At 33.3% G+C, this 17217-nt stretch overlaps 1 protein-coding gene across 1 annotated transcript in view; it reads left to right on the top strand.

Annotated features, from left to right (window-relative positions):
• LOC150100744 (RING finger protein 150-like) overlaps positions 1 to 8362 on the top strand; it is a 143118-nt gene extending 134756 nt beyond the window's left edge. Inside the window, exons 5-6 of the mRNA XM_090401879.1 lie at positions 2937 to 3033; positions 7252 to 8362. Coding sequence (XP_090258005.1) covers positions 2937 to 3033; positions 7252 to 7632 — 478 coding nt within the window. The 3' untranslated portion in view covers positions 7633 to 8362. The remainder of the gene's footprint in view (positions 1 to 2936; positions 3034 to 7251) is intronic.
• Positions 8363 to 17217: the final 8855 nt, after the last annotated feature.

Genomic DNA, 17217 nt, shown 5'->3' with positions numbered 1-17217 from the left:
AATCATATCTCCCCTTTTCCACCTATCAACTAGTTTCTGCAACCCACAAATCTTCAACCTGTTCTCACATGGTTCATTCCATAGACCTGCTATCATCTTAGTCACTCACCTCTGGATCCTCTCCACCTCCTCCCCATCAAGAAGGAACTGAGGTGACCAAATCTGGGCACAGTAGTCGAGATGAGGTCTTATCAGGGCTCGGTACAGAGGTACAATAACTTGCTTGTCTCTGCTCGTCAAGGTATTTTTCAACAACCAAGTGAGTTGATGAGCTGATTTAGCTACTTTCGCAATGTGCCCGCTAAACTTCATCTCCCTATCCACCAACACTCCCAAGTCCCTGGCCTCATCAATCTCTTGGAGTACAGTTCCACCAATGTGGTATACTGCTGCTAATCTTTTCACTCCTAAATGCATAACCTTACATTTTGTCACATTAAATTGACATCCATTCTCCTTAGTCCAGAACTCCAATCTATCTAAGTCATCTTGCAAGACTTTGACATCTTCTGCATTCACTATTGCCCTACCCAACTTTGCATCATCAGCGAACAAATGAACTGTCCCACTTAGACCCTTCCCTATATCGTTAATGAACAGATTAAACAGCAGTGGTCCAAGAACAGAACCCTGTGGCACACCACTAGTCACAGGCCGTCTTTTGGACTCTACTCCTGAATAAACTACTCTTTGATATCTCTCCATCAACCACCCAGCTATCCATCTCACCAACCCTATATCCATTCCCATATGTTGTAGTTTACGGATTAGAATTCCATGTGGTATCCTGTCAAACGCCTTTGCCAGGTCCAGCAGTATCACTGTAAACCCATTTCCCTTATCCAGTTCAGCCGTCACCTTGTTATAAAACTTGAGCAAGTTACTGAGGCATGATCTACCCTTCACAAAGCCATGCTGTCTTCTGTACAGTATCTCATTTTCATCAATCCATTCCTGTATTTTTCCCTTGACTACTTTCTCCAAGACCTTGACAACGACTCCTGATATGCTGATCGGTCGGTAATTTGCAACCATAGTCTTGGATCCTCCTTTATGCAGTGAAACTATTTTCCCCTCTTTCCATGCCTTCGGGACCAAGCCAGACCCGAGACTCAGATTAAACAACATGGTCAAGGGCACTGATAATTCCTTAGCCGCTTCATGCAAGACCCGTGCCGGTATACCATCCAGTCCCACAGATGTATTCACATTAAGGTTCTGTAATAGACTATTGACCTCCACTTCACTCATCACAATTCCCATATAAACTAATGGTTCCTTCATTTTTTCAACGTCACCACCTGGGTGATATACTTTTGCATAGTGCTCGCTCAGTAACTCCACTATATCGACTGGTTTAGTGTACTCTTTACCATTGTCATTCCTTAAAATCATTTTGCCATGTACAGTTTTTTCTTACTTACAGCATATTGAAAGAACTGTTTGGGATTCTCTTTTGCTTGCATAGCTAGTTTCTTTTCATAATCGGCTTTTGCTGTTTTTACCACACTCGTTACCCTTCTAGCCTGCACTTTATACCGTTCGTGTGCCTGCAGGTCACCCCTTTCTTTAAATTCCCTCCATAGTTGTTTTTTTTTTTTGCAGCTCAAGCTTAATGGTGTTATTCATCCATCTAACCCCTACTTGTTTCACTATTCGGACCTTAGGTATACAATCAGCCATAACCTCCTGTAAATGCTCTATCGACGTCCAGCCCTTGCAATGGTACATGCCATGGCATGTACCACTGCAAGGGCTGGACGTCGGAAATCCAGTAGTATCATCATGTAGCCATTCCCTTTATCCAACTTAGCTGTCACTTTATTATAAAAAGTTACTAAATTACTAAGGCATGACCAACCCCTTCACAAAACCATAGTACTCCTCAAAGATTATCATCTTCTTATCCACCCATTCCTGAATTCTCTTTTTGACTAACTTTTCTAGTACTTTTACTGCCACTCCTGAGATACTGATCTGTCTGCTAATTTGCTACCACAGACGTAGATCCTCCCTTTATGCAAAATAATTATTTTGCCCTCCTTCCACTCTCTTGGAACTTTGCCAGAGATGAGACTTAAATTATATAGCCTAGTCAAAAGGCATTGTCAGTTTCCCTCCCCTGCACATTCTCTTAAAACACAAGCCAAAATCTCATCCAATCCCACAGCTGTATTTGCATTCAGATTCTGCAATATCTTAAGTACTTCCAGTTCGTTATAACCTCTGTTTTCATATCAGTCCCTGTCACCTCTGCTATAACAATATCTTCACTTGAAGGATTATACCCTTTCAAAGTAGTCACTCAGTAGCTCAGCAATTTTATCTGCCTCTTTCATCTATCTATACTCATTAAAGTTATCCTTCCATAGTCATTCTTCCTCCTACTTGCCACAGAACAATGGAAAATGTTGCTGGAAGTTGTGATTGAGAAGAATGTAAATGAGTTTAAGGTACAATGCAATAGATATGTTACTAGTGGTGTGACAACCCTCATAAGTCTGTTAACTTTTTTATGTGTGCATCACACACATGAATGGTTCTAAACCTGTCTCACATATAGTATCTTACACCTAGATATTCCAAGAATCCTGATTAGAGACCAAACATGGAATTTTTTTTGCAAGCCACCTGAGATTTCTCAGCAAGATAATTTCACACCAGGCATGAAAATAATTAATCTTCTGCCTGACTCCATGAAAGGTCTGTTAACGACCTCAAATTAATACAGTTGTTTGTATTCATTTAAAATTTTAACTGTCTTTATTTGCAGAAAATTATATATATCTAATAAAATTTCATCTTAGGATGCTGCCAAATGCAAAAGATTAATTTCAATATATGTATATCTATTGTGACCCAAACTAGATTTTTTGAGATTAGTATTTGATTTTTCTATTGTTTATTATTATTCATTTATTTATTTTTTTTTGTAGACACATATTTCATAAGCCATGTGTTGATCCATGGCTTATTGACCAGAGATCATGTCCTATGTGCAAAATGGATATTTTAAGATTTTATGGATTTGTGGTAAGGAAAAATATTTTTATCTTAAATAATTTTAAATCCTTTTGTTTAGAATTTTGTTAATAAAATCAAAGTTTATTTATTAATTTTTAAATATATTGTAAGCCTAGGCAAAATGAAAAAGTAGTTCTCACTGACTTACAATAACATACTTCAAGAAATTCATGTATATGAAGCATTGAGGATAAAACATGAAATGTTTTTGGTAAACCTGATTCATGCATACTGTGAGTGGGCTAAGAAATTATTTTTCCTATTTTGTTTATGAATTTTATACATTTTGTTGTATTTTTATTTAGTTCTCAAACCCTGATCTAGAGATCAACCATGGAACTTTGTCAAGCCACTTCAGGTCTCCTATAAGCAGGATGGTGGTTTCACACTGAATGATGAAATTCATCTCCCACCTAAAGACAATTGCAAACATCCATGCTGGGTGGGATTCAAACGTGCAACCTGTTGGTTGAAGAGTGGATACATTAACTGCTCGGCTAACCAAGCTGGCATGAGCCAATGCATAGGTTGGGTAGGAGGAATGGCATGGAATTTGTAGATGTGAGGAGTGAGTTGGACAAAAGGACTTAATATAAGGCTGGTGGTTTGCATTTGAATGGATTTGAAGTAAGGTGACTTGAGAAAGTGTTCAGTGAGAGTTAGGAAGTACAGAATTGGAAACTAGAATTCTTAGGAAGAATGCAGGTATGTGTGCATACATCCTTGAGGCAAGTGAGTGGAATAATAATCAAATGATTCTGAATGTAGCTTTTCACATTCTGAAATTGTGTGGGATAGTCAGCACAAGGGGTGAAGGAGATTTTAGACAAAAGGGGATACTGCGGTTTATGTATACTAATGCCAGAATCACCTGGATGGAGGAGGAGGTTTTTGGCATTCATTAGTTCAACTTGGTTAACAGAGGATGATGGTATTCATAGGGATAGCATGCAATGCTTGTAGTATTTTCAGAGAAGATGAAAGAACAGGATGGGAAGGGATTTTGCTAATGATGACATTGCATCCATGTCTGTTCAGCATGGAACAGACAGAGGAGATAGAGATAGAGGCTTCTTCATCTCTCTCTCTTCAACCTGATGGTTGGTGGGATAGCAGTGCTACTTTACTAGGGAATTATTATAGAATGAGGTTGTTTCCCATCGCCTTCCTTGTCCAATAGTATTTTTTGTCTGTAGATGTATGTGTTCATGGAACTAGTGTGCCTGTTTGCAGGAAAAACCTGTGTTTCTGGGAAGAAAAACCCTGTTACCTCTGTATGAGACCAGTTAACTCACCTTTAGTTGAAAAGCCCTGATAAAGATTATTTGCATCTTAAATAGGATTTATCTATACCAACAAATATGCTGAGATAGAAGCCAACAAGGTGAAATATATGCATATATATTTCTAACTTGTTATTATAAGTCCATGTTTTACCTTGCTATTTTTCCAGTTTGTGATAATTTGTACACCCGAAGAAGTCGGCATTCCGACGAAACTAGTTGTGTTTTAATTAAAGTTTTTATCTTACCTTATCTCGGTGTTCCTAGTCAGTAAAATTATGATTTAAAATGTCTCCAATCCAAGTAAATACCAGTTACAATATATATATTTCATATATATATATGATATATATATATGAAATATATCTCCTTTGCACCCACTTGCTATTAAGCTAGTGGATGCAAAGGAGAATGTACATGGCATGCATTAGCAAATTAGCACAGTAAGTGCAGGGTGAGTAATGAGTACTGGAGACTTTATCTACAGGGACAGATCGTAAGGAGAAAAGGAAATAGAATTTACATAGCTACTAAGAATACTTAGTAGCTATGTAAATAGCTACTAAGTATTCTACTTCTGGTTCTGGTGATAGCATCTGAAAACTCGTCAATAACAAAGATAGTAACATTGCATCCAGTTGGGAACAGATCATGAGATCTTTTTCTAGAAGATTGCCAGACATGGAATTACAAAGTATTTGAATATGCTAAACTAAGGAGCCAGATTGGAGCAGTACCATATCACAAGAAACTAGAGAGAAAGATGTTAACACTTAATGGGAGATAATTGATGAGTGTTTGAAGAAAGCAATACCCAGTCAGGAGGATAAATCAGGTTTGGAATTAGATGGATGATGGAGAATTATTAAGCAGGAAAGGTGATCAGCAAGCTCATGAGAAGTAGCAAAGGTAAGAAGAGTGGCCAATGTGGTAAGAAATGCAAAAAAATATTGAGGGGGAAGCCTAAGCAGGCCAAAGAAAATTCCAGAGAGTTTACTATGTGGAGAGTAAGAGAAGAGTGACTATATAAGGATAACTTTAATGAGTACTGATAAATAGGTAGGTAACAGAAGCAGGCAAAATAGTTAATTATTGAGTAATAATTTTGCATGGATGTAACAGAGAGAGAGATGAAGTGAAAGTTGAATTGGAAGCATCGCAGAACCTTGCAAATATGACCTTAGGAACACATGGTCCTTCCCTTAATAACATTATACATATCCGTAAGGAGATGTGTTTTGCATTATGGGAGATACTTAGATAGGAGTGTTGGTAGCTTGCTCCACCTTTGCAAGGAGTCGCCTGGTGTTGCACCACTTTACCCCAGTCCTGAAGATACTTTCAGGCGCAAACTTTGTTTGCACACACTTGGATAAAGGATTAAACTAAATTTATTATGGTATATCAGCCCATACATTACAAGAATGTGTAAGGAAATTGGCAGCTCCTCTTACCAGCTCTTTAAGCCTCAGCTTTGGGAAGGTGTCTAGGAAGTGGAAAGAGGGAAAAATAGTTCTTTTTGCAGACCAGTTAGCATCCTGGAAGTGATGGTTAACATACTACAGAAGTTGCTCAGAGGCAGAATTCAGGAATAGATGGATAGGAATATCATACTCTGTGTGGTGTTGGGATCAGCATGGTTTTATAAGTAGATCTTGCTTTGGTAATCTCACTTTTAATAATAGTGACAATTTGAATCGGATAAAGGAAATAGCTACACAGAAATGATAGTGCTGAACTTTTTAAAGGCATTCATCAATACCTCACGAAACTAACAATGTTCCATGTGGTATTGTTGAAACAAATGAAGTGAATTGGAGCAAATGGGGTTTGGATATGAAAGAGTGACATCAAAGAGTAGTATATATGAGTAGCAGTGACTAGTGGCATACTACAGGGCTCCTCTTACTTGGTTACTGCTATTTAATTTGTACATCAGTGATATAGGAAATGATTTAAGGAGAAATATCCACTTGTTTGCTGATATTGTAAAATTGAGAAGAGAGATAGCCAATGTTCTGTAGGAGAATTAAAATAGACTGGAAGTATTGGGGGGGGGGGAGGAAGAAGCCAGTTTAATTTGGCACATAAGATCATACACTTTGGTAAGAAAAAGATCAAAAGCTGCTTGCTACGTTGATGGAATTGAACTACAGGAAATTGATGAGGCCAGGGATTTGGGGGCGATTCAAAAATATTTTGAAATGATAGAGTAATAACTATTCTGTGGCTATGCATAATTTAATGGTCTACTAATCTGATTAGCAGACCATGTCTTGGATACCTGGCACAGGATCTGGTAGAAAAAAAGCCACCTTGTTCTATCAAAGCAAATTTAAGTTTGAGAGGTATTTCTTCGAATTTGCTGTAGCTCTTACCAACTATCCCAACCTTAACAAATATGGTTATATCAAACTGACCCCAATATGGGAAACCCTCATTGGCAGACAGTCTCACCAATGGCCAAGAACACCCAACCAAAGCCAATAGGTCTTCCTAAATCTCTCCTGTTCCATCTTTGTTACTGAAGTATGCCTGCATGGATGTGTTTAATACCAGCTTATTAATCTCTGAAGATGCCAATTTAACTTCAGTGAAATATAGGAAGTAATAATTAAATATTTTTAGTTATTATCAAGTCTACGTTGTTAATTTCCTTAAACAATATACTATGAGTAGGTTTCTAATAATTACAGTGGCTTTCATCTAAGAGTGGTTAACTGAAAACAAAGAAAAAATGGTCAGCAAAAGAGTTGAATGATAGAACATTCATCTTTTTACCAAGTAGGTAAAGAATAGATTAAGCCATAGAAACTCCCATGACTATGAAACCACTGCAGAGAGGTAACTTTTTTTTTCTTTGTATATTTAAAATTATCTTTTGAAAATATAATGTTTCAGTTTATTGCATCATATAAATGTATTTTTTTTTCTTATATTTCAGTATAGTGGAAGTCAAGAGAGTGTACTTAACCTTGAAGAGGACCTTCATCACCAACATCATCACCACCACCATCATGGAGATATACAAGTAATTCATGTTCCTGTGCATAGGCCTCTTTCTCCTGCTAATTCACAACCTGATGATGACATAGGAAATCTTTCTGTTTCTCCTTTGGTTCATAACCAAGATAATGCAACTGCTGAAATAAAACTTATTAGTCCTTTTCATACATCATCATCAGCACCATCATCTCTCCATCTTTCACTAAATTCATGGCTAGACAGTGATTTACCAGACCAGCCAGGCTGCAGTGAGAAGGATAATGACTGTACAGTATCCAGTGCAGATGATGCAAATCCTGAAAGTATTCATAATACATGAGTTTGAGATGCTTCACATTCAGAAAGCTTATGTTGATGACCAAAGAAGAATAAACATTGATGTGAAAGTAGAAAGATATTTTGCCAAGAAAAAAAGTGACATGTATTTACCAGTGGGATTAGAACTTGATTGTTTATCCCAGTTAGAGCTTAAGTAAATGTGACAGCGATATTTATTGAAAACAAAGTACTCCATAACTGTTTCATCACCTCCAGTTCCCTTTGTGATTATTGGTCAGTTTTTTTATTACTGACAAAAAATAAACAAAAATAAAATGTGACATTTCTCAAATAAGTTCCATTAATCTCAACAAACAGCTGGATTAATGAATTGTGTAGATTTTCAGATCCTGTTTAGTAATAGGCATGTTAACAGTTATATATTTATCTAAAAATCAGTATATCGATTTATATGCATGTATATCATTACTACATGCAAGCTAAACTGTCATACAACCAATTATATTTCATCTTGCTTAATTCATTGCAGTATTTCTCCTCCCTCAAAGTTCATAAATTGTGATTTTTATAAAAGAATTCTTTCTTCAAAAATTTGTAGAATGAACAAAAGACTTAAACTGAGGTAATTATACTGCCTGAATATCATCCAGGTGTGGATATTCAGGCCGAATAATAATTACCTATTTTAAGTGACACTTAAAAAAAGCTAATTTTTAATCACTTTTTTTAAAATTAAGAATTGAGTTTCAGTAATTTTCATATGAGAAACCGTAAATGCTGAAAATTTAATTTCAAACTGAAATGATATGTGCTCAAGAAATGTCAAGGAATCTTACTTTAATATTAGCTTTTGTTACTATTTGTTAATTTTTTCCTGGAGACTTGAATAAGGTCTATATCTGCCTTACACATACATGCACCTAACTTACTTAAAATTTAATTATATAAATATATAATTAAATTTTATAATTTAATTATATTTATATTTCTGCAGTTTTCTAAAAAAATGAAATTAAAAGCAAAAATCCTATATTTAAAATAGAAAGACACTTTTTTATGGTATAAGCGGTATTCTATTTTTCTGACAATAATTACAAATATTCAACAATCTGACAACATTCTGTCATCACATAAATCATTATAAATGCATTATGCAAAATTCTTTAATGAAGGCAATGAGATAAGTTACTAAAATCAAAAGAAATATACCAAAATTAAAAAGCTATTCAAAATTATAAAAAAAATTATGAGCTAGCTAATTTGGTTGTATTCTGTTTTCCTAATTGAATTAATTTCAAATATTTTAATAAATTCAGATAAATGTAGATTTAATATATCTACAACTTGATATTGGTTAACAATTAGTTAGCAGTGCAACTAGTTTCCAAATTTTCAATACTAGCATGCTTGCTGTTTGGGTAGCACTGCTATTTATTTTTGTAATTATATTATTTTAGATTTTTTTCCCCATCTGTCCTTATACAATTTACAGTATATGCTATAGTAAAAACCCAAAATTCATTCTAAATAATTCTTCTGATTAAAACCTAAGAACCTCCAAACTGTGTTCAACAAAATTAGTATTCATTGTAAGAACTTGAGTACTGAAATGTAATAAAATTTTTTTTTTAAAAAAATTGAAACTCAATTTCAAGATTTAAAAAAAAAAAATTATTCAAAACATAAATATCATTATTTTCTGATGTTCTTAGCATGAAGTGCTATTGTGACATTTATTGCATGTGATATTCTTCCTTTCAGAGGCTAAGTTTAGATTTTGAAGAACAATATTTTGTATAATTATATTTGACAAATCCTTGGCCTGAAACCTTATAACTGGTGTACATCAGTAATTGGTATGGTAATGCATATTAATAAATACTATGAATTGTATTTTAGATGTGGGTTTTTAGGTTTCAATTATCAGTAAAAAGAAGTCTTTAGATATTTCAATACTCTAGTTCTTACTAGGCAATACCAGTGTGCAGCAGAAGTTTTTACTAGTTCTAGCCAATTTCCAGTTTTTACTGTAACATATACATATCATTTCATTTTTAAAGAAAGGACATACCACATAATATTAAAAGTTAATATACAACAGTGAATATCCTTTAAACTTAAATAACTGGTAGCATATTATAATCACTTTACTAACAGAATCAGTGGCAATATGTTGGCTCTATCAAGAACCATTTTAAGGAAAATAACAGCATTAAATTATACTTGATAAAATTCTATTTCTTATTTTCATTCTTATTTTACCTATGTGTTAGACAAAAGTTTGCGCATGAAATATCTTCATGACTATGCTACTTAGAGAAGTAACTTCAAGTTGCTCTGTATCCTAGAATGCAGAGCACACTCCTTTTGATCTATTGAGATTATCATTACTCAGAGCTAGACCCATGAAGGATATACATCTGAGAAGAGATTATATTATGAGCTATAGAGTAACTTAATATGAAGCCAACAGCTATATATATGTTGCCTAGTTGTGAAGATATTCGCTCATTCTTGGGTATAATAAGGATGAAAACAGGAGTGTAATTTCTCGTCACTAATGATTTGCTTTCCTTCACCTAAAAAAAACTTGCTGCAACTAGTAAATTACCAGTTTAAATTAAATATATTTATTAACACAATACTGGTATACATTCTGCTTTCATGATCACTAGTTGTTGCATGCCTCATTAGATTAGGTTAGAAGCTTAGGATATGATGTAGAAAAATTAAACTAATTTGCTACATATATATATATATATTAAAAATTTAATAAAATAGTTTTGAAAGTTAAGCTTTAATGTATCACACACTCTCAAGAATTAATGTTTTCATCCATATTTTATCCTATCAAAAGCAAAGTTGTGCAGAAAAAGAAATTTTGTGTACAAGCTTTTGTTTACTTATGCTTGATAAAATAACAAGAATCTAATTTTGTTAACTAAAATAAAAAAAACTATTTGGCATTAGTTAGCATGTAACAATCTGAAAAATATAACACTTGAAATGAATTGAGAAAACAGAACTAAAATTAAATAACAGCGAACAGATGTCAATGAGAGTGCTGGAGCTAAGATTGTTGTACAAAATAGAATGTTTTATAGAGATCACCTCTTTGCTGAGAGAGACTGTTTGCCAAAGACACATAGTTCTGATTGCAGATATCCTGAAGGCTGTACAAAGCTCATAAAACAGTCTGTATTTTAGAAAAGATGATTATCTTTCTGCATTGTTTTATGGCCTCTGTTCATGGTATTGGCTGCTAGTCTTTGAACATTACTTATCTCTGCTGCTCTGTTTGGTCCACTATTTATAAAAGCACTTTTTACAAGAGCATGGTACTCCATGGACCTCTGGATGTGGCATTCTGAGATTGTAGGATAGAAGGTCCTTACATACTGAAAGTCATATGCTTTAGAATCATGGCAAATCTTTGTCTTTTAAATGCAGGATGTTAATTCTTGATAGGATTGGGCTTGTGTTAATATTTGTGAATGGGGTGTATTATTCCTATTATGCAAACATATCCTTAGTTATTGTAATTCAAGTTTGGATCTGTTTATCTGATGTGAAGATGGCACTGTGAGGCATTAATTTAACAAGTACTAGTTTCTGTAATTACTATTTATGCATGCATTGGATTGTGAGTAGATTTACTTATCTATACTGTAAATATAGCTCACCATCCAGGTCTTGCATGATTAAGGTATCCAGAAGTGATAATTTCCTTTTCAGTGATGTGAGTGAACTCCAGGAATCTCTTAAGTTATTCTCTCACACAGCTAAGTAGAATGCATGTCAACATGTCTGAGTCACAGGATTGGTTTCTGGCTAGCATGGAGAGTGGTATTGTTTTGTTTTTTTAATTACATATATGTGACTCTCACCAATGAAAGGCTGTAAACATATAGTACATTTGTATTGTGGTTGGGCTGTTTTATATATATATTTTATTTTTACATAATTCAGAAACCCTGCTCAGGAATACAAATATGAAACTTTTTCAAACCACTTCAAGACCTCTAGTAAGTGGAATGGAAGTCTCATAATGGATGACAATGAAATTTAACTTTTATCTAAAGGCATTCACATATGTGCATGCTCATAGCAGGATTATTCAAGGTCTGGTTTTAATTTCTCTTCATAATAATTGGCTAAGCCAAAGGAAGTATTTTCTATTTGTATGTAAAAGGCACCTCTATATATGCAAAATAATTGTGCTATAAATTGGATTAGCTGTCTGAGTCAGAAGGGAAGTCTTCTTTTGACAGCATCTCTATGAATGGGATATTCATGGAGAGAGAGACTTGTAACATCCAAGTTTACTCATAAATCATTGCTGTTAAGAGTGAGATTCATTTTTTCTTGAAAAGTGGAAAAAAAATAATAAATTGAGGCATTCTTAACTGACTTTTTTTCTCTTAGAGTGGAAAAACATTTGGCAAATTAGTATATAGTAAATCAAACATATGTTCTATTTCCTATGGGATTAAGTAACACTAGTTTATGGATCTTTGGAAGGCTACAGATCCTTGGTATGTGCGTGTGGTGGTGGTGGGGGAGGGGGCATGGTGGGACCAGAATATCTTGACTAATAAGTGCCATTTCTAATATATATAAAGGTAATTTGAATTCAGTGATTTGTTCATAATAGAATTAGAATATATTGTTCAATGTTTGGTAGGATTCCTTTAGGGATGTTTATTTTTCTTTTTTTTCCCATTGTCTGTTGTTATGTTTAAGCATGATCATAGCCTCTCCTTTATCTACTGGAGGAAATATGATTTTAAGGGTTAGCCAAGTTTTTAGATATGTGAGGTTGAAGCATTAAGAAAGTCTCCTGAAATGACTAAAAGTGAAAACATTCCATTTCTACTTGTTTTAGGTCTACATTAGTCACTACTTTTCAGATTGAAGAGGACAAGACTGGATTCATCATTCTCAGTCTGAGAAATCAAGTCTAACAGATTGTGCCATTACTGTTGGTTAAAGTCCAATGTAAATACTTCACATAATTATGTTCCTTTTTGAATGCTAATCAGGAAAAGCTGCAAAACCTTAATCCCTCATAGCTGTTAATATGAACTCTGGAAGTAACTGTACGAAGAAGCAACAACTGGTGATCGTGAAACTTGAGTACATGCCTCATTATTACTGATGTATTTAATTTAAATTTGTCATTTGCTGATGTTAGTTGCTTTGATGATGGTTTTGATACAGAATTGAAATGACTGGTTTCCTGATTATAAAATCATGGGTAACACATAAAAATTCATTGTGGAGAATTTATGGATTCAAAAACACACTTGTTGAGCAATTACTTTATTTACAATTAAGAAAGTAACACTCTACCTCTATATCAAGGTCATCATCAAGAAAGCATACATATGAGTATGACACTATGCAATAGTAAGATGCATCTAACTGCTTTAATCACTTACACTAGTCTTACCTCTGGTGAAATAAAAAATAAATTAATTACAATAAAGAAAACAAATAATTAAGTAAAATAAAAATATTTTATGCATAATATACAGATTATAAAAAAATTTATGGAAATTTGTTAGATGTTGATTCATCATCACAATCTCAGCAAGAATGATGGATTAGTAATTCAAAGAATCTGGAAGATCCATCTGCAACCTATATAAGCATTCAGAACATGATGGTAGAACTCCAACATAAGAAAAACTTAAGACTGTAGAGATGTAGTTTCCACTGTATTTTTTTTATTTTTGTTTTATTTATTTTTTCACCAGAGGTCAGGCTAGTTTAAAAAAATTAACAAAGCAGTTAAATTTAGCTTACTTTTGTGTAGTGCCATGTAGCTTGTGTCTTGTTCATATATATATATATATGCTTTCTTGATGATTTTGATATATAGTTTCAAATGTCAAATGTTTTCTTAATTGAAAATAAGTTTTAGTATTATTTTCTTAAGTAAATGCCCAACATGTCTGTTTTTGTCTCCGCAATGAATGCTGACCACTCTGTAACCTTGAAAGAACACACAAAAATGTTTGCTACTCATGATTAAGAAGTTAATCATGAGTAACAAAGCAAATTAATTGGTTTAATAAAAAAGTTCTACACTAGAAAAACAATATCACCTCTCACCTATTGTTTTCCTTCTAATTATCAGGAATTTCACATGTCCTTGCATGCTTGGATTTATCATTACTACTCTATACTCATGCTCTAAAAGCAATAGTGGTTATATTTTGGAGTAATTATTCCAGCTTATAGTAGTCCTTAATAATAAAGAAAGAATTTAACTATAATTCTATTTGTAAAGATCTGATATTTCCAGCACTTAGCAAGAAAATGATACAAACCTGTTCCTTTTATTCTTACTAACTAGTTCTAAAGATTCCAGTTCCATCCAATGGTTTACATGTGTTTCTGTATTTATTTATCCCACACATAATAGTAAGGAAACTAAAATATTAGTGGATGATGAAAATATAATTTCAGGATAAAGCTTAAGAAAAACTAACACCCACAAATGTTTGAAAGTCCACATACATTTGTGAGCATACACAGTTTAAGCATACACAGTTTAATTGACAACAATGAACCATTGAATTCCTGGGAGAATGCCTAGTAGTAATAATAAAATTTACTACTTCCTCTACCAGATAGTTTGGGCACCAAAGTATCAACCAATTTCCCAAGATGCTTTTCTTCACATTTCTATCATATGACAAGTCTTCATAACCATCCTATTTACTAACTCCTTTTACATATCATGTTGCTTCTAATTTCAGCAGTTTATGTCTCAGTTGTGTAGGTAGTTCTTGTTCTATTTTAACTGAATTTATTTGCATCGTTTCTGTGCTCAGCAAATTTATTTTGAGACCGAATGTTGATGAACGTGCAAATTATATTTCAGAACCATTTCAACTGCTCTGCTATTATTAATAAATTTAGTCTTCATATCTAATTTCATGTAGCACTTTCTCTGTTAGCTGTATGTGTCTTTGTGGGATACATATATATATTTTTGGTTTGATTCTTATTTAAATTATTAATACAAAATCTATACATATTTCTTTTAGTACACAATGAAATATTTAATTCATATATTCGAAATTTATCATTCTCTGTGTTAGTTCATCATTTTCTGAAATAAACCTATGATTCAATTATATATGAAGAGACTACTTTCCACTATTGATGGCTTTTGAATTTTTCTCTTTTTAAGCTTTACTTTCTGTTTTAGTATTTCTCTTTACTTTTACAATAAAAATTGTATTATGTTTCCATATAATTTTAAATGCAGTTAATATCATCTATATTAATCTTACTGGTAGCTGGTATTCATTCTCTTTCATTTCTGATATATTCCAGTCAACAATGCATTTTTTGCTTTTATTACCTGCATTTAGTTGGATATGTCAAACTTAGATGGTAGGGTCATTTAAAATTTGCCCTCTTGTTAGAAATAACTGTGTTTATATTACATATATATATATGTATTCTGTATTACTAGTGTATCAGTAATAATAGAAGTACAAGCAGAATATAAATACCCGTGCACTTCGTGTGAAATGTATTTTGATTCTCTTGTATACCGATGATTTTATATTTTGCGTTAATAATGAGTTTTGTAAGTTGAGCAGAGAATTTAATGTTTTGAATGCATATCATATGCTTCTGAGTTATATCATAGTCTTAGATTATTCATGTTAGAAAATCTGGTGATAAAAGAAATCTTTATTATTAAGTATAAAAACTGAATTTTCATCAAATGAAACTGAATTGCTTTTATATTTCAAGTTTTTTTTTTTACGTTAAAGTAGTAAAATTTACAGTTTTAAAGACTGGTAAACAAAATATTTAATATCTGAAGAAAATATTTAATACCCAAATTTTTTATCCTTTATTTTACTGTAAATCATTTGGGAAAATAATATGCTTTAAAATTGTATGCATATGCCGCTTTTAAATGTGCAGAATTACATGCAAGTTTGAAATAGTGCCATTTCAAACTGAATGACATGTTTTGATTTTCAACTGTGTATAAATTGTAATTAAGTGGTTTGAATAAAGTATCAAAGTATATTATATATATTTTGCTAAAGGAGAATCTTTTACTTGTATAGTAGTTCAGCAGATGGAGTAAATAGAGATCCTACTCTTTGTAGTATTTTGTTATTAAAATATGATATATGGTAATACTTTTTGTTTAGCATCTTGTAAGTCAGTTCTTCAATGCTAAATCAGAATTTTTTTTTATAGGTGCATGCACTATAAAAAAACAATGTATATAATAAGTTATGCTTTCTGGCAATAGTCTTTACTTTTTGCTAATATTGCAAGAATAGATTACAATCAAATACATGCATGTTAAATATAAATATATAGAAAGATGCCAATATCATTTGCTAATAGTCTGCAGTCTGTGTGTGTGTGAGAGATATACTTTCTAAATTAAGTTCAAGAATGGTTGTGAAATTGGCAACCTTCAGCTTTCAAATATCATTAAATATTAAAGATGATAGATACTTTCTGTATGTCACAGATGCATTTCAATTGTTATTGGGCTCTTTCAGTTGGGAATGAATCCTTAGATACTGGGGAATTAACCTGAAATTCAATATCATATGACATGACAGAGGTCATCCAGTACTGAAGAGCAGAGAAATTATTTTAAAACTATATTCTAATTAAACCATGGATATAAGATAACAGAAAATTGTATACTGGGATCAACAGAAGCAAATATAATACTGTTCATAATAATATTGTTTTCAAATTATATTATAGAAACTGTTCAACTTTGTTGAAATAAGCAGAAAGTAGAATTAGTGTAGAGTGAATGAGTTTAGACTGTAAGTAGTTTATCAAGATGGTACTGCATTTATATTAATGATAACTATTTTTACTTTTATTGGCACGAGAAGGAAATTATAGCAAAAAAAAAGGGGGGGGGCAGGCAGTTTGTGCAACAACAGTATTAGGTTTATTTGTAAACAGTGCTTAGAATAGCTGAATTAAAACAAATACTGCAGATAGTAATAACACATACTATAATATGATATACTACCCTAATACAAATTTTTTTAAATAACAGCTTCACACATTTAAGAGAAAGCTAAACAGAGTTTATTACTCCTCTATATATTTCACTCAATATATCATGAGTTTCATTCAGGGAGAAGGTAGAATATATTGGTGTTTATCAAAATGGCTTGTTCTCGTCATCTTTGCTACTTTGGACAGAGTGGCTATTCTGCTACTATTTTAATCCAAGAACATCGAGATTATATATAATATTTTTGGAATCTGACGATTCAAGCTTGTTTCTCATGCCAAATCAACACCACACAGAGTTCAATGGAACCATACTAAGATACTACACTACATTTTTACATTACATTAGCCAGGCACTATCAGCCAGGGGGGACTTTTGGCCTCAAGCACCACATGTCACCACTGGGCACGGTCCTCTGCGACTGTCCGCCACATTCTGGTCTCCAGCCCGACAGCCTGCAGGTCTTCCTTCTCCTGATCTGCCCATCTCTTTCTCGGTCTCCCTGGCGGCCTCCCACGCTTGTCTCACAGTCTTTTCGGGGCCCATATGGTACAGATGCCCCAGCCACTGAAGATGCCGGGTTCGCAG

This window comes from Typopeltis vanoorti, chromosome 12, assembly GCF_054136105.1.
Source record: "Typopeltis vanoorti isolate ZY-2024b chromosome 12, IOZ_Tvanoo_1.0, whole genome shotgun sequence".
Lineage (NCBI taxonomy): Eukaryota > Metazoa > Arthropoda > Arachnida > Uropygi > Thelyphonidae > Typopeltis > Typopeltis vanoorti.
This window is presented reverse-complemented; position numbering and strand designations above follow the sequence as displayed.